This window comes from Apostichopus japonicus, chromosome 12, assembly GCF_037975245.1.
Source record: "Apostichopus japonicus isolate 1M-3 chromosome 12, ASM3797524v1, whole genome shotgun sequence".
In the NCBI taxonomy this organism is placed as follows: Eukaryota; Metazoa; Echinodermata; class Holothuroidea; order Aspidochirotida; family Stichopodidae; genus Apostichopus; species Apostichopus japonicus.
In genome coordinates, this window is record NC_092572.1 from 6,655,155 (window position 1) to 6,680,861 (window position 25,707).

General features: G+C 35.7%; 1 protein-coding gene and 1 long non-coding RNA gene across 2 annotated transcripts; one reads left to right on the forward strand and one right to left on the reverse strand.

Annotated features, from left to right (window-relative positions):
• The first annotated feature begins 628 nt into the window (after positions 1 to 628).
• Positions 629 to 25,568, forward strand: LOC139976865 (uncharacterized). Its single transcript, XM_071985729.1, has 11 exons — positions 629 to 1,464; positions 3,530 to 3,657; positions 4,282 to 4,599; positions 5,132 to 5,461; positions 5,769 to 5,861; positions 6,128 to 6,167; positions 6,900 to 6,927; positions 8,239 to 8,301; positions 16,087 to 16,149; positions 18,320 to 18,370; positions 23,987 to 25,568. Exons 1-11 carry the CDS (start codon positions 1,421 to 1,423, stop codon positions 23,999 to 24,001), a joined length of 1,173 nt encoding a protein of 390 aa, XP_071841830.1. The 5' UTR covers positions 629 to 1,420; the 3' UTR covers positions 24,002 to 25,568.
• On the reverse strand, positions 13,554 to 15,667 carry LOC139977572 (uncharacterized). The gene is made up of 2 exons (XR_011796600.1): positions 15,042 to 15,667; positions 13,554 to 14,608 (listed from the first exon to the last, which is right to left on the reverse strand). It is a non-coding gene; the product is annotated as an uncharacterized lncRNA (long non-coding RNA).
• Positions 25,569 to 25,707: the final 139 nt, after the last annotated feature.

Genomic DNA, 25,707 nt, shown 5'->3' on the forward strand with positions numbered 1-25,707 from the left:
CTCTTTTACAATTTTTCAAGTAGGATGATTCTTGTTTATTGTCCAATGTCTGGACTTTAATACATTTGGCCAACTTAATTGATGGACAATATAAACTTTCATATTTTGGAATATAGCCAGATATGCAGTGGCCTAAAAACAAATATCGTTATCGCAGTGTATTAGCAGTGTAATAATTATTTATAGGAAGTGCGTATCACGTACGATTGCTAGCTTAGCTTCAAAACATGCTGTTCGTGCAACAACTTAGGACGAATCATAGAAAGGATGAGAACGAACGTTGTCGACGTTGTTGTGCATACGGTTCGTGACATTCCATAGAGTGCGGTTAGGTAGGCAATATGTATTTTATTACGCAGTGGCCAACTGTAGGCTTGTAATAGGCTATAGGCTAAATTTAGCTATTGCATCTGCCAAACTAAGTAAGTAGTTGAATCAGTAGGCGTGAATGTTACTACGATTATAATTGAGTTAACGGAGCTGACGAGTATTCAAGATCAAAAGAGCACTGACAAAATACCATGCTAAAAAACAACAGTTTTTATAAAAAAAATTCGACACTGAAAGGGGGGAGCGGTCGCTCCCCCTGCTCCCCCCCCCCCTCCCTGGCTACGTCCCTGCTTCTAAGACTCCGCTTCAAGGCTTCTTTTGTGATATGTCATCTCAGGAGAGTTAGCTCAGTGGTTAACGCCAAAGCCTTTCAATCATAAGATCCCCGCATCGAGTCACTCATAGATTAATGTATATCATCCAGTTACAGAGTTATAGACAATTGACAATTCATAATCATGGCCGTTAAATATGAATCTAAGATACTGATTTCGGTCAGACTGCGGCTGTGATAAGCTAATGAGGCTTCTCCGCGAGTTTCTGCTTGCAGGAGGATCTAAAATACATATATACATATGTCGTACACACTAAGCGTTCACAAACAGCCAATTTTTCAATGTACAATTTGTAATAGAACAAAACGGAGACCCCCCCAAAAAAAAAGGTTGATGCAAAAGAGGTTACTTTTTAGTCAAAAAGAGGGTCAGCAGAAACAGCTTTTGCCAATGACTGAAAACAACGACTCATTGTATATCAATATATTTTAATGTTGTCACTAATGTTATAACAAATGTTAAACAGGGGAGGTAAGGCTTTGTAAATAAAATACTGTACAACTACATTTACAATAATGCATGTACTGTGATCCAGTAGATTCTTTGAACATTGAATGTGCAATTTTTATCGTAGCTGGACTTTGGAATTTGCACACTGTGAATGCCCATGGTAAAAATTTTGTTCTATACTACTCATAGTTTCGTTATTTTAAGTTTCGTTATTGAGATTACGACTTGCAATGAATTAGTCAGTTCGTGCTAGTAGCAATATTGTAACCATTGCTCACATTGTTTGGATTATCTAAATGTGATTTATGGGACGATCTATCCTGTTAGCCAATAGAAGATTATCCAAAAGGTAAGGCACATTCGAAATACAAATTCAATTTACAACAACAATTCATAACCAACATTTGCTACAGATTAGAATACATGCGGAACAGCTAATCAACGTGGTCGGTGTCAGTACTGGAGAATACTTTTCAGTTTACAATTTTACCTAGAAATATATCTTTTATTGTTATTTGACAAGTATCTACTGTGTAAATTTAACTTTGAGTAATTTTAATTCCACAAGAAGCAAATAAAAAGAGGAAGACAGAAAGCGTATCGATCTCGTGTTTTAATGTTTGATACTCAATATGATTTGAATGCCCTACGGCAGTTGTTGTATAGGCTACACGGTCACCTCGAAATCAGATGAAAGTGCCCATAATGCAGTTTAGAGGTTGCAAAGTTTCTCGAAATATTTCCGTCCCTAAGAAAAAATTGAGCCATAGTGCTGCATATTTGTATTGCTTGCCGGAGGCGAAAGGAATCTATGATATGGCTATGGCATCTGCGTGGCTGTTGTATTATGTTGTGAGGTGTGTGTGTGGATGTGACACGTACTAGCTTGTTAACAGGGTAACTCAAACATTTCATTGTGGATTAATTTCATACTTTGTATGTCTTGTTTAGTACAAGAATTCTGTTTGTGATGTCAAGTTCAAATGTCATTTGAGATCAAAAGAAGTCAAAGTCTAAAACCTTGTATACATGATATCTCCATATTTGTGAAGAAGTCAAATATAATATAGATTTCAAGTGATATTCAAAGGTCAATATATTAAGTCATCAAACTCTTCCAAAGAATTGACATTCTTGTGTCGGATTATGTAAACACACTGAAGTGGCCCTTATTAGTTATCACGCTATAAGCTTCAAGGGGTCAAAAGATTATGAGAAAGGGTCTCAAACTTTTTCTCAAGGGGTCAACAGGTTATCTCAAATGGTCAAAAAATATTAAAGGGATGGTTTGTGACAGAGTTGATTTGCTGGCACAATCTTGGTAAAGAAGGTGTCCATTTGCCCATACATCTATCTGTCTATATGCCACATAGGAAGACTGTTTTTTTTCTGGATATTAAACATTTTGGAATAAAAACTATACTGTAAAATCCTTACCAATAAGTTAATTGGTAGATGGGAGTGATACTAAAAACTGAAAATCTATAATTTTCCTGGTTCTTACTTCTTACTTCTTATATTCGTAATATTATTTAAGCTGCTCTACATTAGTCAGATATTTATGTGACATTTGAAGTAAGTTGTATGGCAAGGAATCAAAAAGTCAACCGTCATTTTGCTTTTGTTTTAAAAGATGTGTGAGATGAACTTTTCATTCACTAGTTGTCTCCATGTGTCGAGGAAAAAAAGAGTTATGAAGCTCTGATATCACGTTTCTAATCAGGAGCGACTCACTGCATGTGAATACTACCGTGATTAGCATACAATAGACCACATATAACCGTGTTTTTGTTTCTATGACGACAGTAAGGTAAACATTTCTGGTGCGATGCCACCATTGACTTTACACAAAAGTTTGACTTTAAACTAATTGGGTAGGGCATGATCATTTATTGTGTAATGGAGATTCAATTATGCATTTCTTCTTATTGTTAAGACTCACATTTGGCTCCTTTCTTGCATGGAACATTTACAACACAACAAACGACATAATGCACGTTTTTCAATATCAAAAACGTGTGGGTCTAATCATATTTTGAAGACGTAAAATAAGGTACAAAACCTTATTAATAATAAGGTACAAAACCTTATTTTACGACTGGAGATTTTAAAGCATAAATTTGTCAAAAAACGAGAACAAGTGTTCATTAATTTAGGACGATGCTCACTATAGTCTTCGGAAGTAGTTAATACAACAATCTTTCTTGTTCTGGTTTTAGCAACCAAAGTATGTCATCAGGTAATTTTATTCTACATCTTGAACAACCTGTTTATGCAGTGCCTTCCCTTCCAATATCGCAGGTAACCTGTAAATTAAGCAATTACCTTGTGAAATCCTACTGCTGAAGAATGTTTATATTTTATGCTGATCTTTTATTTACTATCATGTCATAATTTCATTGTGCTTTCTTCAGATTTATATTGGAGTCTTTACTATATCTATACCCTGGCGTACAAGACACTGACACTGATGTGACAGATAGAAAGATGGGCACTTTAAACGTTTTTGTTTTAATTGTAACATTGTCTACGCACTGTGCAGGTGGGTTTTTCTGTATCCGATTGTATTAAAGTAAAAGATAAAATAGGCCAAATATAATAATAACCAAAGCAGCTTCAACTGTCAACACTTTCAACAAGTAAATTAAGACTTATCAGTTACCAATAAAATGTTCATGACTCTAACACAACTAAGCATTACTTGACTTTAGATATAATGTGCTTTATGTTTAGTTTGTGATTAATTAATTGATCAAATTCTTTAGTTTGACATAAAACTAAATGGAATTTAGACGGTGTACTGCGTCGTCACAAGTGAATATAATTCTCCAATTGAATGTGAAATGTTTGTCTGTAACCTGTAAGAATCAACCGTTGGACATGAAGGACATTCCGGATTATAGATCTCTAATCGGTCTTCACTTGTACAAATGACAAATACTTTTGTGAGAAAGCCTTTTCAGAAAGAGCAAAGACGTTTTTAAAGGCCGGCTTATCTTATGTGTGTATTGACTACATTATTATCAGAAAAGCCAAAGGCGTAGATGATGAACTAGTGTGGCGTTCTATTATCATAGAGGGAAATTCGTTGAACTATCATTACCTGAAAAAGTATGTGTGAACAAAACAGGTTGCCCTAAAAACATTCCATTATTTCTTGCGACAGCTTATGTCGTATCGCACAGCGAAACAGACAGATTAATAGGCTCGGTCCTATTAAAGGAAGAACAATCGGCGGAAATATCATGCATGACGAGAGGAACTGGTGACTACTTCTGGAGGAAAGGAGAAACTTTATACAACAGTACTCTTGTGGCTTCTTTTACCGTGGGCGACGTCACTGACGATTCTCAACCATATTCAGTAACAGTAAATGGAACACTTCACATTAAAAGCGTTACGCTAAAAGATGAAGGAAACTACTTCTGTCGGGTCTCTTCAACAGAAAGCGAATGTTATGGAGAAGTTAAGATTTTGGTGCAAGGTTAGTCAACGGTCCTGTAGAGCAGTGCAATGTCGGAAATAATCAATACCATCGAAATGTATAGTAATGCGTTAGCAAATGGATTAGACATACATGACTCAAGAAACTTTATCCGTCTATGTAAACAATCAAGACAAGTTATTTTTAAAACCAATATCGATGTGGAAAGCAAGAAAACAGCTGCCACTAGTTCCTGTGCAGATTTTTTGAACAAATGGCATTTGCTTTGCTAAAGTATTAACCTACATCAGCAGTAGTTTTAAGTTCATAATAAAAGAAACCTGACTCTGTCTTAAATATAATTTAATTCACGGTAGTGTAATTATTTAAATAGGTGCATATGGGCCGGATCAATGCACATATATTAACCTGTTGTATGGATGTTTTTTCAAATAAATTACTATCGTATATAACTGTTCATCATTAACATGCAGTTAACAATAAATATGTTCGTCATTGTAAATAGAAAATTGACAGTACAAGTTCTCAGTTGAAGCCTTTTAAATAATGATGTTCTCTTGTTTCTCGTTAGCCTCTCTGCGTAATTTTGATCTTGCCATTGACCGTTGCGATGGAGAAAACAGCTGTTTATTGTATCTCGATCCATCTCAGTTCACTTCTTTGACATGTACGGCATACAATGCGCCTCCTTTAATGACGTTAAAGTGGTTTAACGGATCCAAGGAGATTACAGAAGGCATTCAACAAAATGAAATACTACCTCAAAATGGCACTTCAAGGGATATCAGCAGTACAGTAGTCGCTGTCTATGGACATCATGCATCCCTGACGTGTCAAGCAGTAGATCCGAAGAGAAGCAACGATGATGTAAGGTTTGCCCACGCTCAAGTCGAAATGAAAGGTAAAATAAATCTTCCTAAGATATATGTATCACAGTGGTTGGTGGACGCAAGCTGCAAAGTGGGAACATGCAGAACAGTGCAGTAAAGAAATTACATATAATAAAGGCACGTTTTTAATGGCAGCGTATTACATTATAAAGGAATATGACGGCATATTCAACTTACGTTCGTACTAGCTGCGCCCTTGGAGTCCATGCCAGAACACATCTCAACCACAGTCATGTATAACCACCCTTCCCTCAAAGAATCCTTAGCTGTTCGAAATTCAGCAGTCTCAATTTCTTTCAAATGACTTTATCTTTGCAGGGCCTGTCCATGAAACATTGCCGAGTTGGATAATCGTAGCAGTAACTTTAGCAGGATGTTTTATCGTCTTTGTGATATTTTTACTAATAAAAGGTATGGAAAAAATCTTTCCTTATTAGAAACATAAAAGGAGTTTTCGATAAACAGTTAAATGTTTGTATCCAGATCTTCCAAATGTCTAAGTTCTATTTGTCGAATACGACGAGCCGTTTCATTAAAAGTATACTGTGTTGTTAAATCTTTTAGTGAATGACTTCAAGTAGACTCATATCCATCCGTCTTTTATAGTTTAATGGAATTGAAGTTCCAAATTACCCTCGAATAACTTTTTTGATGTTTTATTCTTGTTTTCCATCCAGCAAGGGCTAACCGAAAAAAAGTGAAAGAAATTAAGGAAAGGTAAGCAAATGCACCAATAGTATAATACAATTGTCAATTAAAATCATTTGATATGCTTTAATATCGTGTTATATCATGAGTATGATTATCTAACTGGTATAAAACACACTGAGAAATGGATCAGGATATTGGCTGTAATTATCTACGATTCTTGTTTATTTTATACTTATTTATTACTTAATAGACAGGAACTTCTCGTATTCATGGAGTACGATAGCCTATTTCTAGTTGTATTTTCTAGTTATTCACTAGGTCGTTACAGATTTTCTGCTGCTTTGAAAGTTTCAGTCATCAGGACTTCGTTTTAGAAACTAATATCTGTCAAATATTACGGTTTAACACACTACTTTAGCTTTGCACATTTGTTATGTAATGTGAGTAGTCGTACATGTCTGAGAGAGATACCAGAAACTATAGAGCAGAATACAAGAACTTTGTTCAATTTGATATTTTAATATTCAAGTAAACTGAAGACATAGAAGCAAAAATAAATATGTGAAGGCTACTTGTTTAATTGAACCAACGCCATTAAGTTGAATTCCTTTCTCTACAGATGTGCCTAGTTAAAACTATTGCACGATTTTGAATGTTATTTGACTTTGGAAACGAACAGGATCGTTGAATATTAATATATCAAGAAAAACACAACCATCATAAAAATGCTTCTCATTGCACCGCATCATATTTGATAGTGAATTACTTATAATAGAAATATTTGTATCTCTCTCCCAGGAAAGCAGAAGAGGTTCAGCTTTTGACGGTAAAAAGAATAACATATCATATTTAAACAATCTTGAATGATCGTATTACAGGTGTATAGCTTTGCCAGGTAGATTTAGGAGTTGTTTACAATTGGGCTCAATGCAAATGTTTCTCTGCAATGAATATTCCAATTGGCAATATATTTCGTTAATTTTCGGTGTACATATTTTTATTTCAAAGACTAAAATAAGTGTAAAATAATTGTTTGGCCAGTATGAATATATCCCGTTATAATAACTAAAGATAACGAAGCAAGAGGAAATATTCAAGGAAAGGTTTATCCTGGGTTACCTTGGTTTAGTTTTATTTAAGTTTTTAAATTTTATTTTATAAAGTATTAAAAAGGAATTGCCAACCTGCAAGTTGATTTTTCCCTACAGGAATCAGCCGATATCTGTTGTCATTTGTTTTTTTTGGTATCATCAGTATCAGATTTTACAATAGCGAATAGACGCCTAGGTACTTGAGAAAGACTTCTGTTTGATTGGGTACACGGTGCAGTATATTTGGGAGCAATAGAGAGGAAGAAATGGATGAGAACTGTAAATAAGATTATTCATGCTTTAGGAATTAACAGTTAGCAATTTTCAATCTGCACACAATCCGACATGGTTATATAAACAAATATGAATATTCAAGATGAAACAAAAAGTGGAAAGTAAACAAGGACTCCTGTTGTCTGCAAGCTAGATGAACTAACGAACTGCAATTGATACCGGAGCTTAAATATAAGTATTATAATCAAACGTATGCCTACGCCATTGGGAAGCTACTTTAAATCTGCTTCTTGTAGTATACAAAATATTGATTTCTTTCCCCGGATTAACGTCAAATAACCAAAAGTAAACTTCATGCACAAACCTGAAGACAAAATGTAAAATAATGTTGCTCTTTTCCACTGTCTTTTTGTTGGTTGCTGATCACCTGACACCTTATAAAATCAACATCGAATATTGAACCAAAATGTTTTCACAATTTATGCTGTTAGGTTTAGTTACACTTTTATAAATAAGAATTCAAACTGAATGGTTATACTGAGCAATAATGGTATTTGCACAGAGAGAAAATTGTTCTTATAAGAAAAGGAAACATAATCATATTTTATCTAGAGGATGGTTTATTATTTTATGACAATCAATGTCCCTGGCCGTTTGTTTGAAACATATTCTGACCCTGCACGGATGTTCATTTGGCTATGTGAGTTTGCTTTTAGGCACACACAGTGAGGGGTCTTAAAGAAAGTTCTTTTCATTGTAGAAGAAAGATGGCTTAATTTGTTGTTTTCTTAATTGCATCTTTTTTATTGCAGGGTAAACTGAGTCAAAAAGAAACAGAGTTAAATACTAAGATCGAAGAAACTCACGATATCGAGGTGAGTGATTTTCAAGTATGATGCATATTAGGGACACTAACAGCAAAAATCTAAAAAAAAATTTTTATATACAACTACAAGAGGCCTGTTCAACTGATTGCAGTTTATCAGTTCTTAACACACCTAACGTGATTGCTCAAACTGAGACATCTTTCCATATTCTTTCACCAAATGATCAGTAATTAGTTTATTGATCAAGACGATATTCAACATATTTCCCAGTCCCATTTTCAAAGTAATTGTACAGATCAATCATATCAAAACAAATTGGAAGGAGTGTAAAGGTTTAGAATCACTACTCTGTTATTATGACTGGACCACAGCACTACAGTAGGCTACTCGAGTCCGGTTTTGCGGTCATTTTTTTTGTGTGGACTGGCTTGAAATAGGACTCGTCTCAATCCCAACTGGACTGGGTCTTGATACCAAGTCCAGACGAGTCCATCAGTTTATATCATTCTCTCCATTGTAATAGGGTGCTGTTGTTTTTTAAGTACGTTGTGATTTTGATAACAAACCGCCTTAATGCTTTATGTTAATATGAACAAAACATATTTCATTCGATAGGGGGGGGGGGGCATCAATAAGTTCTTTCGATCGCGTATTTAAACTATATCATCAACAGATTGTTGAACATTCAAATGATCATTGACAAATGAACTCTTAGATATTTTGCATGATCATACAGTGTCATCAGCATATTTTGTAACTGAGAGATGATCGTTAGATTTAGTTTCTTCTGTGTATAAAGTAAAAAGTAGAGCAGACAATGAGGCACATGAACTGTTATTTCAGACATATCTGATAGGCCTTCCTCCAATTTAACCTGTCGTGACCACCCTGTAAAGAAATTAGCTAGCCAATGTAATTGCTATTACTAAGTATGAAATCCATATGATTTTGTGAATGGGAACGCACCTTCCACAGTTGTTGTGCTTGCTCTTCAATTGTGACACAACTTAAAGGATAAGTAAAAGCACACCGTCAACACACGATACATCTTTCTATAAAAGCGATCGTTCATTTGAGGAGTGAGGGAAATGGGGGATTGTAAATAGCTTGATGAGATGACTTAGTAATTCCTCATTTTTTATACAAAAGAGCATGAAAAGCATGAAAGTATTAGTTTGCTTTCAAGTTTCTCTGCAGAAATATAGTAATGTCAATCACTCGCGGAAATAACGAAACATACAGGCACTTCCTCTGTTTGCAGAAGTGTTAAAGAGGCCATGACACGAAAAATCCAACTCATCGAGAGTAACTTCCTCTGAATCTATGAGAAAATCTATGTTCAAAACTATCCTCAACACCTTGAAAACCTCAAGGACTAATTAGTAATTAACGTTTTAATATTCGCATTCGAAAATAGATATCTGAGAATGCGATTTCACAACAAGACAATGATGACGTCATGTTAGGAACATACGTGCAAAGCCCAGGCATGTATCGGATGCGCGACGATCATACCGTTCCATATACAGTACACGCACATTTACACTGATAGAACAACCACTGTATTACGCTATATCGTTAGTAATTTCAAGTTTTTTTTACAACTGTTGTAATCTATCCGAGAGAAATGCCGGTCCGTTGTGTTGTTGGGGGCTGCATAAATATCATTACCCATGCAATTAGCCTTCATCCATGGCTGAAGGACGAAAAAAACACGGCGATTATGACCAAGTTAGTGCACAACACCAGCGCCGATTTCACTGGGCCTAGCCAGTATGCAGCTCCGAATGAAGCGAACACTTCACGGAAGCATACTACGATCCCTCCTTTTTGTTATGAAATAAAACAAATGGACTTTAACTGTTCGACATAAAAGAGTCATTCTTCTGTCAAGTAATCCACAAAAAACTACTCTGAAGACCAGATCGGGGAACAGGAAACCTCCAATGGGGCAAGTGGCGATCCTTAGGAGGTAGCGCGCTGAGCACTAGTAGTACTATAGTATTAGCGTTACTACACTGAAGTCGCAATAGACGAAGAGATTTTACTGTATCATCTAAATTAACACCCCCTTCATTGCTCTATTGTATACTAATAAGCTATGAGGTTAGCTTCAGAAGCGATGGGTTACATCTTCTTGTGAACAAATCTCAGTGCCCCAATTTATTTCTGGAATATGCTGGATCAGTTAGTTATAGCAATAATTTCTTATTCCTATTCCAGGAAAACCATTTTTATGTTGTGGAGGGAGTGGGGGTAATGGGGATGGGTCAAAATACTAGGTAGGTAAAACGATTTTATTCCAAAGGGTGTTTAATTAAATCTCAAAGCGATTTATTTAAAGTCACAGAGCCAAAAATTCACACAACATAGTGTTATGAAATAGTGATACCATCTCTAAGATATTACCACCAGCATGTCAGAGGTATAGTGTAACTGAATTAGAAATGATGGGTCTATTTATTAATGTGACAGCATTCAAACATTTATTGCAAAATGTAGAATTTGAGGCATATGTTGATCACTCAGCCATTGTTGAATTGTTTAAGTCGAAACAAGAACCAGCAACTTCACGCTTACGTAGGCTTCTCTTCAAGTTGTCAGAATATACATTTCAGGTTGGTTATAAGAAAGGCTCAGAATTGGTTTTGGCAGATTATTTGTCTAGAGCACCACAGGAATTCCACTCTGAAATAGATCAGGTTGCTCAAGAGGTCAGTTCTTATGAGGATTTTTCAACTCCACCTAAGGAGACATTTAATCCAATCATGACAAGGTCAATGGCAAGGTCAATGGGAGTCAAAGTTCCAGATTTATTTCCGAATAAAGTCACAAAGGAGTCTATGCAGGATTCCCCAGCCAAAGAATCAACAAATAGAGTTGAAAAGACATCCATTCCTAAGGCAACACATGATCATGTTACACAGAGACCACAATCTGAGTCACAAAAGAGGACTACACCAGTTATTTCTACTGATAAGAGAGAAACATATATTCAAAGGCCTACTATTTCTATGCCGAGTGAAAATAGACATACATATAGTCCTGACGTATTAGTTGTGCCAAATTTTACAAGTGTTTCTCAACCTACAGAGCCAAGATTAGTGGATCAGAATAGACATAGAGTGCAAGAGGTAGTAAGAGAACCACCACCAGAATTATTTGTTCAGCCGAAGCCAGTCATAACAAACATTGATCATTTGGTTACAGGGCACATTCCAAAGCAAAAGGAATTGAATAAAGTCATGAAGGCAATTCAAGGAAAGCTAATCAAAAACTATGAACTGCCTTTTTGCTTTAAGTTCAGATGAACAGGTGTTTTTACCCACGATTGTATGAATGGAATGCGTCATTGCAATTACCTGCATACCTATTAAGTGGAAGTCATTGTACTATATGGTGTAACAATATAAGCTTTATTGTTAAAACCACCACCAAGTGACCTAGTTTCATCTTTTATAACAAATGTGTAATGAGTATACCTTATTTCTCCTTATGAATTCGTTCAAACGTTTACCCGGCAATTAGAACATATCCGGAATATTAGCAACATGGGTTTTCATATATTGAGAGATATTTTAAGGATATTTACATTGCATTATTCATGTTATATATTGAAGGCTATTTAGAGACAGCATTGGTGATATGCAACTTTTGCTTACAGCAACAGTTATCGAAGCAAATGAAAGTATAGATCTTTTGGGGAAATTATGTATATATTTTCTTTTCCTCAAGTGTTCATGCAAAAGTAAATTTCATCATGAAGTTGAAAAGACAAGACGTTAAGTATTATGTTAATTTGAAGAAAGATTTGTTGATGTCATAGTCTATGGGGTCTCTTTTATGGTATCGAATATCTAGTACTTTGGTACTTTACTAGATCAATTCGGAGTGCATACCTAGGGTCACCATGCTATCGAGTCACATTTTCTTGATTTTCTTGAAGTGGATGTATATGATTCACAAGGTTTCAAAGCAGTTTTGAAACTATGCCTTCATTAAAGAGGAGGTACTTTGTAAATGAGTTTGTAATATATTTAAGGTTCGTTTTTTAAATACGAATTTTTTATGGAACGCCGAGGTGTTCTGTTCAGTTAAAAGATAACTAAGTCAAGTTTTCTCTGATCTCTCCCCAATTCACGGCATGATTTCACTTTTGATATAAATGTATTATTGATGTATGAAATGCATAAATGTATTTTGTAAGAGATACTGCATATTTTGCTGTGTCATGTAACTTTAAGATATCTTAATGATATATTTTTTTTTTTAGATTACATCATATGATGTCATCAATATTGAAGAGGTACACAAAAAAATATTTTCATGGAGATAGTGTCAATGTATATACCGTATGATCATTTTCAAGATGTTAACCTTTGAGATACATGTAGACCATTTATGGAAGTCAATGAATATTAGTGAATGTGCTTACAGTACTCTACCTTCTTGAGATAATGATAAGTTAAAGCAGTATGATGTTAAAATTTTGGAGTATCCAAAAATTTTAAAAGATTGAGGGGGATGTTATGAAATAGTGATACCATCTCTTTGATGTTACCGAAACACTCCATCGAGACACCTTACAGGCCTCTTATGTATTTATCTAGGTCATGGATTCAGTTTTCCCACGAGAAGTTTTTAACTATCTTATTGAATCTTGGTACAGGGCCTTTTCCCAAAATAGATTCCATTATGTCTGTGGAACATTCGAGAAGGTTCTCTCACGTGGTATGGAAGTTTCCATAAGAAAGGGGATGGACTTCCAAACTCCCAACCAATCAGGGCAGATCAGTGCCAGCGCACTTATTTTTATATCATTAAGTTAATACAGGATGGTCAGGTTATTGGCTGCCTACTGATTGTGCGCAGAGGGATTTTGTAGAAGTAAGGTATAAAAGAAAAAGGAGGTCAGAAATTTATCACTCTGTCAGCAAATTTATGACTTGGTCAGCAAATTTATCACTCCGTCAGCGCTCCGTGATCAGTTCGTTGCTTCGTTACCATTTCATCACTCCTTTTAATTGCTTAATTGACGGAGTCAAGTCAAGTCAAATCATTGTAATTTAGTTTTATTTGTAAAGAGAATCGACAGAGAAGAAATTATACCGAATCATTAATCAAATCCTATCTCGTCAACTTGTTTTTGTGTGAACTCATTGTTTTCTTCCGTTCGAGACATCTCCTGAAGAAGCATAAATACGGCATCAAGATATCCCAGTACCTTTCTATCGCGAGTCCCGATATAGTTTTACTATCGGAGGAGCCGGGCTCGTCACAATATTACAATAGTTCAACTGTTAAATCATTGAACAAAATTTATTCAATATCAGTTCTAGACAGTCATTCTGGACAATCTGAACTAACATTAACAACAATCATTGTATTATATGACATAAAAGTAAAACTGTACTTTCCATAAACATTATCATTCTTAAATTACACTAATGTAATTTGTGACATCAAAGGAGGTTAAAAGAAAACAACTTACATGAATTTTTTGGCTTTAAGCCTACAAAGCAGTTGCATGTCCATCGCTATCAATCGTTGTTGTGACAAATTAATTAGAATAATCCAGAAGCAAATACAATAAAGGGTTATTTAAACCAAGAAACACTGCACGAAGTAACTCACATGCAAAAATGTTACACAAGCACGACGACACGTACAACACTGATGGGCAATGTGAAACACAGCATCACACGCATTAAAACAATCGAAGACCATTAACAGGGTGTACTGCTGAGTTTTTGAAGAAAGACTACAAAACAAACCAACTGCTGCTGAAGAAACAAAGTCTAAACATTCAAGAGTTCTGCTGCCTCCATTGGTCTTTATTATGACTTTTCTGTCAAATATCATTGGTGATATGGATATTTTGGCTTCCAGATTAAAGGTACGAATCAAACGTCTGGGAGGTAAATGCCCCTAAAAAGGTCAATGTCCATTCCCGTATGCACATATTATATGACATCAGGGTCACGCCAATACTTGTGTCCAAATGCTTCAAAACATGCCTTTTCTTTCATTGTTGATGTTGGGTCTGGAAAATAACCTTTTCTTCCTGAATTAAAAGTCTTGAATTTCAATATATCAACACTGAGGGAACCCTGACGGATTGATAATCCAACACAATCGTAGTTTAGAAAAGGTGTTTCTGGAGGAATTTCTCAACCAAGGCTTCCTGTACAATGAGTTTTCTCCTGGCAACTTGAATCCAGTGTAATGACCATTGGCTGGAAAATCACTTCTGATCCTTTGGACTGCACATGATGGTAGCACAACCCTGACGTGTCTTGCTAGGAACCCCAAGTATCATTGAACCTGTTGACCGTAGGCTATGTATCTGTACTGCCTGGGAAAAAAATTATGAAAGTTCAAAATGTATTAATGTTGGCCATGATGTCCACAATAACAAGCAGGCATACAATGTACAGTTATGATTACATTTGTTGTGATTTTACAACTTCCATGTATCATGATTCATGAAACATTCTTTTGTTTCAGAAAATTGATTTGCAAAACTCCAGGCCAAAGTACTAGCCAAGTAAAAATGAGTATGAAATAACACATATGCCTACCTAGCATGGCTGCATAATGCAACTTACATCCCCGAGCCAAACTTTCAGTATGCAACCAACCCTACTAGTACTACACACTCTACATATGGGTTGTAAGTTACCGTAACATAACGCACAATACGGTTTAGGGTGTTCCGCGAATTCCAACAACACATGCACAAAATGGACTGGATTTTGTTTTCAAATGCTTCGTTAATAAATTCTTACCACGTTGTATGTTCCTTGCAATGGTTTCGAACGGATGTCTTCTTCGATATGTTGTGGAGCTTCAATTTCGGCTCGTTTAACAGGCTAGAACTGATACGGTTCTAACACCTCCGCTCCACCCTCAACGTTCGGTTCAATATTGGAATGATCATCGCCTTCACTCTCTGCTTCGAATATGAGAAAGGGCACTCTAATTATAGCCCAATTTCACTGCCTAGTGAAGAACCATTATCACTTTGAACTTCGGCTGCCGCAATAGGTTCTGAATCCGCCATTTCACAGGAAATTTTGATTTGATATCGCACTTGTGATCGGTGTTTTGTTTAGTAACTACTAGTGGTATGTGTACTTGTCTACTGTGTACGTGTATGGTATGTTCGGAGGATCGTAAAGCAGCGACAACAAATGTGTTCAAAACGTGACGTCACATGACGTCATGCGAATCGGAAAATTTTCGAGTAAACAAAGTTTCAAACGCCGAAAAGGGTAAATTCATTCTCAATTTTCGACTTGAAAAATCAAGTTTTAAACTGGCAGATTGGTTGATACATGTTCTAGAGAACATTCTTTGATGGATCCCAAAAATATAGGACTTTGAAATTTTCGTGTCATGGCCACTTTAATAACAAATGTAAGCAACAAGTATGGCAAATAATGACTTAGTAACTAAGACGTAAAAACGTTTCGTACAAAATAACGCTTACAGGCTAATAATTTACTCCTTTGTTCGATACCAATTAGGGGTTTCTGAAACTGTTTATAAATCCTCATATTCTCATTTCTTACGATATATTATTTGTCAAGACAACCAGCGCTTTTATCTCATTAGACATGGGCATGCGACATATTCATCCGACGCGTTATGCATAACAGTGTACCAATGGTTTATTCCAATATTATAACACATGTATCTTCAAACAAATTTGGCTTATTCTTCAAGCAATTCCCTTAAATTAAACAGATAGTACATATATTTACCCTTGACTATAGTAGTTTTGATTTGGATCCTTAAAATATCATTGTTTTTGTTCCCCTTTGTATCTAGATATATTTAAATAAAAAGGAAATTGAACTTGGGAATATCCGAAACGAACTAGAAAAGTTAAAGGTGAGTATTTTCACTTTCTTAAATTCATTATAGCTGCAATACGTTGCGCACGGTATGGGTGGAAATAGAAATAATTATTAAATATGCAATCAATAGCTAGTACAGTTTTGAGTGACAAACTGTTTTCGATACTCAGTAACGTTTAGACTATACTTATGTAATTACTATTTATACACCTATTTCGCACTTATAACAATCTTTTCATAAGTTATGTTGACCATTTGCTTTACATAAGGACTTAAGCATTAAGTTATTTAAGTCACATTTACGTTTAAAAAAGAAGAACATTTTTATGCTGCTTTTGTTGAATGAAAGGTAAAAGTGAACTTAATGGGAGAAATATACATAAGAAATACAGTTGCAAAGTGGTAACATGATGAAAAATATTAATTGCACATAATGATACCTCGAATTACGGTAGAAAATAAAAGCAGAGAAAATAACGATTTGTTCTTGCAATTATGTTTGCCATTGACTAAATCGATGTTGCATTTTTACCAAAGAGTAATTAGACATCAGTACAAATGCTATAAAATACGAAGATTGGAAAAAAGATTAAATATGATAAAGATCTTATAACACTTGATTACCAAAATTAATTGATAGCTAAAATAAAATGGCCGTCCATCCCACAATTGATATATTATTCTAAGTTTGTATAATCGATTTCAAACAATAAGGCAACAAAGAGGCTGGTTTGTTTGTAGTCCTTGTAAAAGCATGATTGAGTATTGCCCTTTGAACTGTAGTATTGTATATGTCAGCATCGGAGCACATCTCAAAGTATGCTTTGTTTCACATGGCCTCTATTTATATTATATCTAATAACTTAATAATTCAAATCGAACACCGGACCTCTAGTGTCACAGACTGAAGTCCTTACCACTCGACCACCGTGATTTTACCCCTGTGTGAATGCGTATTAATGACTTTCTATAACTGCTAACAAACAAATGTATTTGAAATGGCAATGATCTGAAAAAAAACAGAACAGTCAACAGAACAGCCTCCACCGAGATTGGAACTCGAGTTTGTTCTTTATATAGTGACACCCTAAACAACCTAGTCTATGGATACTGTTTTAACCGTATAATATGGCACCTAGTTATAGATGTAACTTACGACAAGATACGTCTCTCTGCAAAAAAGGAACATATGAGTTTCATTTGCATTTGGTGATGCTTCTACACCCCCTCACCCCCCCCCCCCTCCACCCCTCCTGCCTCGTAAACTTCTGCAATAATTGTTATCTAATGTATTCACCAAATAAAGCTTGTTGTGTTAATGGATCTTAATTTCTAAGAATTAGAAAGGCCAATGATCAGTACACACAATGAATGTTTACAGGCGGATGGTATTTTAGAGTTATCCTTTTTTTACTACCGTTACAACCAACATACAATAATATTTATTCATTGTACCCTGTCAATATCCAAGTGTTACAGTACAAGCGTTTCGGGTACCTTTTACTTTAACACCAAATAAATAAGTATTTAAACTTAATGTTGCAGTTTTGAAGGCTCTGAATTGTGCCTCTAATTAAATGCTATGATTCATGTAGACAACTAAGGCTATACACATCCATGCATTTGTAGAGCAATTTGACGATTGTGCATACTATATACAGTGGCGGAGCTAGGGGTATTGGTCAGAGGGGGCGGGAATGGTCTGTAGGGGCGCTTCCGACACTATCTAATCGGAGCGCCACCATAGGTTGGCGCGGAGCGTACATAATTTTCTTGAGTAAAGATACTCCCTAGACAGCAGGAAATGACCCTTTCCGGGCCTTGCTAATTTGCAGATAAACGAAGAATAAATTGGTGTAATTGCCATTTTGTCAGAAAATTACACCAACAAAATGTGACAAATGTCAATAGGTAGATGACAGCGCAATAAAAAAAAAGTCAATAATCGCGAATAAGTAAAAGTAGTAAAAAACTGAAAAGGGCGCCAGCAGTCCACTTTAGTCCGTCAGGGGGAGGGCATCCGCCCCCCCCCCGACTGTATGGACGCTCCGCCACTGACTACATTTCTGATACCGGATATATTATTCACTGTTTGATAACCAAAACATTTAAAGGAAAAAACACCCAAATGACCCTAAATTTCAATATGCACTCTTTTAACTTAGTTAATACAGATACCTTTATACTGCTCTTTCATCTTACAGGAGGACTTTGCGAAGAAAGAAAGTGAATTGAAACGCGCCAAGGAACCGAAAGTAAGTATTGCATCTGTCAATGTGTTTAATAAAGACCAAGCCATGACCTTTTCAATACCTAAAAGATTTCTGGATATTTTAAAACATTTTAAAAGTGAATATCCTTTCATTGTATGTCAAAAGTGCTAATGCACTATAGAAATTAATCACTGAATGTCACCTGTGAACACTGACAGATGATATTTTGGTGTCGAGACTTATTATGTCCTCTAATTGCATCATGTCGTTAGTCTCTTTGCCTTGCTGCCTTAACAGATTTTGTCGTTTTTACATACATGACAAAAGTCGTTTTGTGTCAGTTATTGTTAACATTAATTTAACATCGTTAAAAGGACAAATAGCAGGACGGCCTTGGTTTTTATTCTTGTAAGGAAACTACCGAAAGAATGGTACGAGGAGTAGGTTGACCAAGCTAAAGAAGCTTGACCTTTGTATTTCCTAATGTAACTGTAGCCTCCATATTATGTTTTCAATTATCAGTAGCGATAGTTATGCTTTTTCATTCGCCTTAGACACAGGCCTTTCTCGTATTACTGTGAGTTTGAAAACTCATCGGAAGTACAAACAAGGACAACAAAATTACATCTAACTTGAACTGATGACTTTTCTGAAAGTTACTTTTGACGACAGAACTACCTACGGTATAGAAAGCAAATAAAGCAACTTCGGTCTGTAAAACAGGTTGAGTCAGTCACGAAAAGGTGTAGACGGCAAAACTATTAAGAGCATAATTGTGGTTGAGAACACTACCGATGTGGTTACACAACTAATGAACAATATAATAGCGGACGACAGGCATTGACACGGAACGCACGCCGTGTACCATAGGTAGCCCACGCAACTATAACGACATTGGGTGTTTACAATGGAAACAACCATATTTTGGGGACTAATCAAATCAAGACATTAATTTGAGGGGTTCTTTATGTATTTGTTGCCAGTATTGATGTGTATTTGCTTGGTGATTTTCAGCAATGCTCAACACTTCTCAACAATGTTTGCCCCATAAAGACATACCCCTCAGCCGAAAGGTGGAACATCGTAAAGTTTCTTGTGATTATGTACAGATAAAACATGATCTTAATGCCAATTCAATACAGCAAACTTTTAGAATCGTGTCACGACATAGCATTTTATTCTGCTCTTCTATTCATTTGGCAATTCGTCAAAATTGAACGGCCTCGTATAGATGTAATGCAGGGTGCTGTAGAATTGTATCAATATTGGATTGCTACGAAATCAATTTTACTTGTCAGTGGCAATACCTCAACCAAAAATTAGCTTTGGACTCATTGTATCCGTTACTTGTTACCATCAGCACCCGCAATGCCACCACAAGTCGTCCCTTCCAAAAAGCAAGAATTGAGAAGTATTATATATATATATATATATATATATATATATATATATATATATATATATATATATATATATATATATATATATATATATATATATATATATATATATATATATATATATATATATATATATATATATATGAGGATACGCAGGAATAAATAGGCAGGAGAAAGTGCTGATTTCTACCACCGCTTGTTCTGGTGGCTGAGGGGTTTATTACTTCTTCTCTCACATAGCATGGTTGAGATTATATTATATGATTACGTAACAAAAAGGACGGTGCAGCACCTTCAGGTAACTTTCCTGAAAGATAATAAAAAGAGAAACAAAACATAAAAATAAAGTCACTTAAAATTGTGTACCAGACTAACTATACTCTCTGTGACCCAATTAGGCTGGTTTCCACACTGTCTGAATAGCTACAATGACAAGGGTAGAATTGGGAGCACCACTAGACTTAACACATAATAGTAATAATGATGAGATTGCGACATTTAAATCTCGGCACGTCTGCCTTACAATCTCTCTGTCCATTTATGGGCAGAGCATTACACTTATAAAACAATAACACAACTTATCTAGTCAATTACATCTCAACCAGTTCCCAGTACACAGAACGTGTAACTTATTACAGAGTACATCGTTTAACAACTAATTGTGGTTACCACAGCAGCGAGAGACATTTTGTCCAAAACCAATATCAACAGAGGTGAATTTAATCTTAATCAGTGCTGGATAACACATAAAGTGGTGAATATAGAAAGAAAATACCTTAATGAATAATTAGATAATGTTACTCAAGCTCACTTGGGTGGCTTGCCTATTACGTACATATATATTCAACGATAACATGGGCGCAGCCATCTTGTTTGTTATGAGAGGGCGCTCTATCGGAATATAGTACGAAAATACTTTATACACACTTAGTAATTCACCGTAAGGCTCGCTTAGCCTAGACAATGAAACACACGAATAACACGATTCCCTCGAATACAACAATAACAAGGCATGTGAACTTATAATAACATATTTTTAAGAGTACAGAACTTACTAAGCCCTCGAAAATACTCAAAATGAACTTGAATACCATCGTGATGCATTCTCGAAACAATAAACCTAGGCCTACCACACGATATCACGATAGGCTAACCCACGCTGAGAATAGGTCCACGTTGTACAAACTAAAATACAATTTGTGAGTCACAAACTCACTTATACTTCCCTATACTAACATGAGCAAAAGCTTAAATATAATATACATATAATTACCTCAATTACTTCTTAAACAAGAGCATCAATGACGCAGTATCTCAATACTGGAAGTTCTAATTTCGATTCCTAATTTCATATCTTTTCTCTGTCTCTACAATTATCATTATCAATCATGATACAACAAATATAGAACTTGCATTTACACTACTTTTCCACGAATAGTCTCTGCAGGTTACACTTCATCCTGTGAGTGTTGCGAGTGTCGTTGTAATACAAGGCTCTTAGGTATCCTTTTGTTTGTATGCTTTTTAATATTGATAAATGTAAGGTAATGCACATTGGTAGTAGTAAGCAAAACTTTACATACAATCTTGATGGTGTGGAGTTACAGGAGGTCTCTGTTGAAAGAGACCTAGGTATCTACATTGACTCATCTCTGCAACCTTCTAAACATTGTCTTGAAGCTGCTAAAAGAGGTAATAGGGTTTTAGGTATGATCAAGAGGAACTTCAGTTTTCTGAAAGAGGACATCGTAGTTAGGCTTTATAAGCAATTGGTTAGGCCTCATCTGGAGTATGCTGTGCAGGCTTGGAACCCTTACTTTGCTAAGAATAAGTACAAAGGAGGGCTACTAGGATGATTAGTTCATTAAAGGGGGTTTCTTATTATAGGCGGTTACAACTGTTGAATCTCACCACACTGGAGCTTAGAAAGTTACGTGGGGACTTGATCCAGGTTTTCAAGATTGTTTATGGTTTCGACAATTTATCCTTTACCGACTTTTTCTTGTTTGCTAACAGTAGTTGTACTAGAGGTCATTGTCTTAAACTCCAAAAGTCGCATAGTAGGATTAATATTCGGCATACCTTTTTTTTTCTAATAGGGTTGTGAATGAGTGGAATAGTTTGCCTGAGAAAGTTGTACTTGCAAGTAGTGTGAATGGGTTTAAGAATGCTTTGGACAAGCACTTAGAGCATTGTAATCGGGTCTGAGTGTCTGTGTCTTCAGTTTTTTCCCTCTCTTTATAGGGTCCTTGATGGGGACTTAAGTGTCCCTCCTGATCCTTTTTTCTACTAAACTAAACTATCAAATCACCTCTGGATTTTTTTTTTTTTTACAAATTTCCAAAATACGTAAATATGACATCCTACCTTATCAGCACTGTGCTAAGCGAATGGCCTAACCACCTCGACGTGTATGTCGACTGTTAATGGCTTGAAATGGGCTAAGAATACTTACTCAAAATATCCATCTCAAAAAGCATCTCAGACAAACCATCCATCTTCAATCTTTACTAAAGTGTAAATTTTAATTACATATTGCATACATTCCGACATTATTTTGTGCTTATTTTCAGTATTTTAGTAACTTTTTTGAACAAAAAGAAATGTTACGAACTTGAAGTTAAACATACCTAATTCGTTACCTATTAAACTCCATGCAAGTTCAATTAGAAATGTATGCTAAGGCCAATCAAACTGGAAAGCAAATTGTACCATCGTAACTTGTTTAATATTACTCTAGAATGTTACCAGATTGATGTAAAGAAATAATAACAACTAGAAACTACTCCAATTAAAATACGACATTCCCTCTTCAAGACATAGCACATACCTTCCAAACAAATGCCGATTTCCAGCAAATTGAAAGTTGTAAACTAAGCTACGATTTTTTTTTTTTTTTTTTGCAAACCTATCGTTAGGCTACATTTCCCATTGACTTAGTGTGGTGGTTAGGCTAACATGTGGTCGAAGGTTGCGGTATTTCATGGATATTTTAGTTTGAGTTAACTGCGTCACAATTTCAGCGAATAAGGAGATGCTTAGGCAAGATTTTCCGTTGACTACATCTGGTGTTCGGGTACCATGCGCGACGATAGCAGCTAGGAAAGTATGTTAAAAGCTACGCAAAGTATTTTTTTTGCACAACAATGGTTGGACTACAAATTAATCGTAGCAGTCAGCAGTACAAAAATGTGTATATGTAATTAGCGTGCAATACACTACACACGGTACAGAAAAATTGGTCGCGAGGGTAGCCATTTTCGTATATCTAACATGTAGCTGCCATGAGTTTGGCCAATCTGCTACAAACCATGCTTGGAGGCGGGGCTTAATCATCAAAAACAGGAAAACGTGGGCAAAAGTTCCCTATAAACAAGTTTTGGAGCGTGTGCAAAAAGGCATGAAACAAACTGTGTTTCGGCCCGATTTGGCCCAATTTGGACATAAATCGGTGAAAAAGTCATAGAATGAGATATAATTCTGGAATAAAAAATAGTAACTTTTGTAGGCCTATATGATATATGCTTGCTCTGGAAATTCCAGAGAAAAAGAACTTTGTATGAAGACGCTGAAAAATGTTTAAGAGAAGAGAGAGTCCCACTAACTGTTACAATATCTCTATACATGTAATGTATTGAGATAAAAACGACATCTTCAGCAATAAAACTCTACATTTCTAAAGAGCGTAATATTTGTTTGGTGTTCGTTGTAATGATAATATGTCAATGGGTACAGCAACGAACGCCGAAAGGGACAGATGTGCAACCAACACATGGCTTCCTGTGGGATGCACTACATATATATATATATATATATATATATATATATATATATATATATATATATATATATATATATATATATATATATATATATATATTGCTGCAATTTGAGCAGGGTTTAACTATTTATTGAATGTACTAGATTGAACGGAATCTTTCATTTTTTTTTTACATATATTCGCAGCTGCGTTTGGGACAACTTCAAAGTGACCGTCAGGTGGGGCTTAGTGTTAATCTGCGAAATAATTTGGTTATTGTAACCGAGCCCCATATTGGCGACTAGCTAAGCAGGCTATTCTACCAGTTTCGCAATGCTTTAATAAGATTATTTTGCTTTTATTTATGTCTAGTCCCACTAAACTACTTATTACTACGTATTATGAGAAAGGCCTCCTTGCTTCCCACCTGCCACCCCATAACCTGTTTCTAGACCCTTGCTATTTGGTATTACGAAAATCTATAATTGTTCCACACAGGTTTGGTTCCCGTAAAGCAAATGAAGAAAAAAGGGCCATGATGGAGGAAGACCTCTCTTGGTGCTGCTGGAATCTCGCGAATACGTTTCATCGGCGTTTTAAACAAATCCCATATTGTCAATTGTCTTGTGAAATTGTATATATTGCTAAGCGAGCATCATTGCCTCTTTCTATGACTTTTCCAGCTAACTTAGTACTCATGATAGCTCTTGATAAGTCAATTCGTACAAACCTAATAACAATTCTACTACTTTGTAACATTAATATGAATACTAAAACAGAATTAGACATCTCTTTCATATATCCACTTTCAAGGTATATTTTTATATCGATATTTTCAGCATGTCGGCTTCATAAATCCTTATTAATATAGTCAATACTATACATCAACCTAAGTGACTTATAAACGTTGCTCGGCAATTGATGTTTCACTAAAAACATTAATGTGTAAATGTGGATGCTGAATTCCCTAAAAATGCGATGCTTCCACACAAACCATTAAAGGATTGATAGCGATGTGTAATCACAAAAGTATATACCTCAGTCAGGAATTACTAAAAACAATCTTTAAACCCTCCTCTTCTTGTTTTTTTTTTCCACCACCTGTTGGGGTAGATATCCAGTTAATCCCTTCCATTGCATGTCCTTTTTTGGTTTGTATTAACTGTACACCAAAAGTAAGGTACTAATTTGGTCAATGGGGGGGGGGAGGGGGTTATTTCGCACCACCTGTTTGTTTTCAACCTATCCTGTCCAAAGATTTCAGTCAAGCCAAAACTACCTATTTTTGGAAGTAGGTCTTCGATAAAGTAAACACCTGGACAGTATGCGCTATTTCAATTAGTTTTAGCATTGCTTTTCTCAATTTAGATCTGCTATGTAATTTTTTTTTTTTTACAATATGAGGAGAATTTTTCGGGCACCTACTGAAAGAAATATCAATTGCAATGTGTTTTTCAATGGTTAAACTGATATTATTATTATCATTATTGTTGTAACGACTTCCCGAAACTTCTAACCGATATGGAACGGTAATAACACGGCATTTGATTGTATGTTATTGGCATACGATGCAATCACAGATGCATGCCTATTTAATATGTAGATTAAAATGTTGAACGCGCGAAAAAATGTGGTTATATTCTTTGGGCAAGTCGTTACAGCCCCCTCCCCCCCCCCAAATCAAACTGGGCTCCTACGCCTATGAATGTTAGCCCCTTTATCAGTGTTATTTACGAGTATTGAGGCACAGGGCCGTTCTTAATATACTAACCATTATAGAGGGCCTTCCGCAGTTTTCTTCACTGCCCACCCACGCAGTTCTTCTGCCTCCCCACCCCTACCCCAGTAGGTCCCTTTTTGACATGTAAAACAAATCATGTCAAAACAAACCTAGTAATTAATCAACACCTATATTTCCTATAAGGCTGCCCCCCCCCCCCCAGCTAGGCTACGGCTACCATCAGAATGCCGTGCTTTTATATCTTCAATAAGCCTACCTGTGTAAAACGATGAATAAAGCAGAGCTTATAGAAAGTAACATAAAGTCCTATTTTTCTCATGGAAAGAAATTTTACCGAATACATATTTGTCAAATTTACCCTTCTTTTTTCTCTTTTTCGGAAGTTCAAAATTTCTAAAACATGAGATCTCAAAATAAAGAACGTTTACATGCAATCTACAAAGCCTACGTAGTGCCATTTCAGGCTAACTGAGAAACA

Bases quoted from the DNA above. Each gene is read 5' to 3' on its own strand.
- LOC139976865 (XM_071985729.1), top strand. From the start codon at position 1,421: ATGGGACGATCTATCCTGTTAGCCAATAGAAGATTATCCAAAAG. The intron at 4,600-5,131 runs GTTAGTCAACGG...GTTTCTCGTTAG, and splicing joins AGTTAAGATTTTGGTGCAAG to CCTCTCTGCGTAATTTTGAT. The intron at 16,150-18,319 runs GTGAGTATTTTC...TTCATCTTACAG, and splicing joins ACGAACTAGAAAAGTTAAAG to GAGGACTTTGCGAAGAAAGA.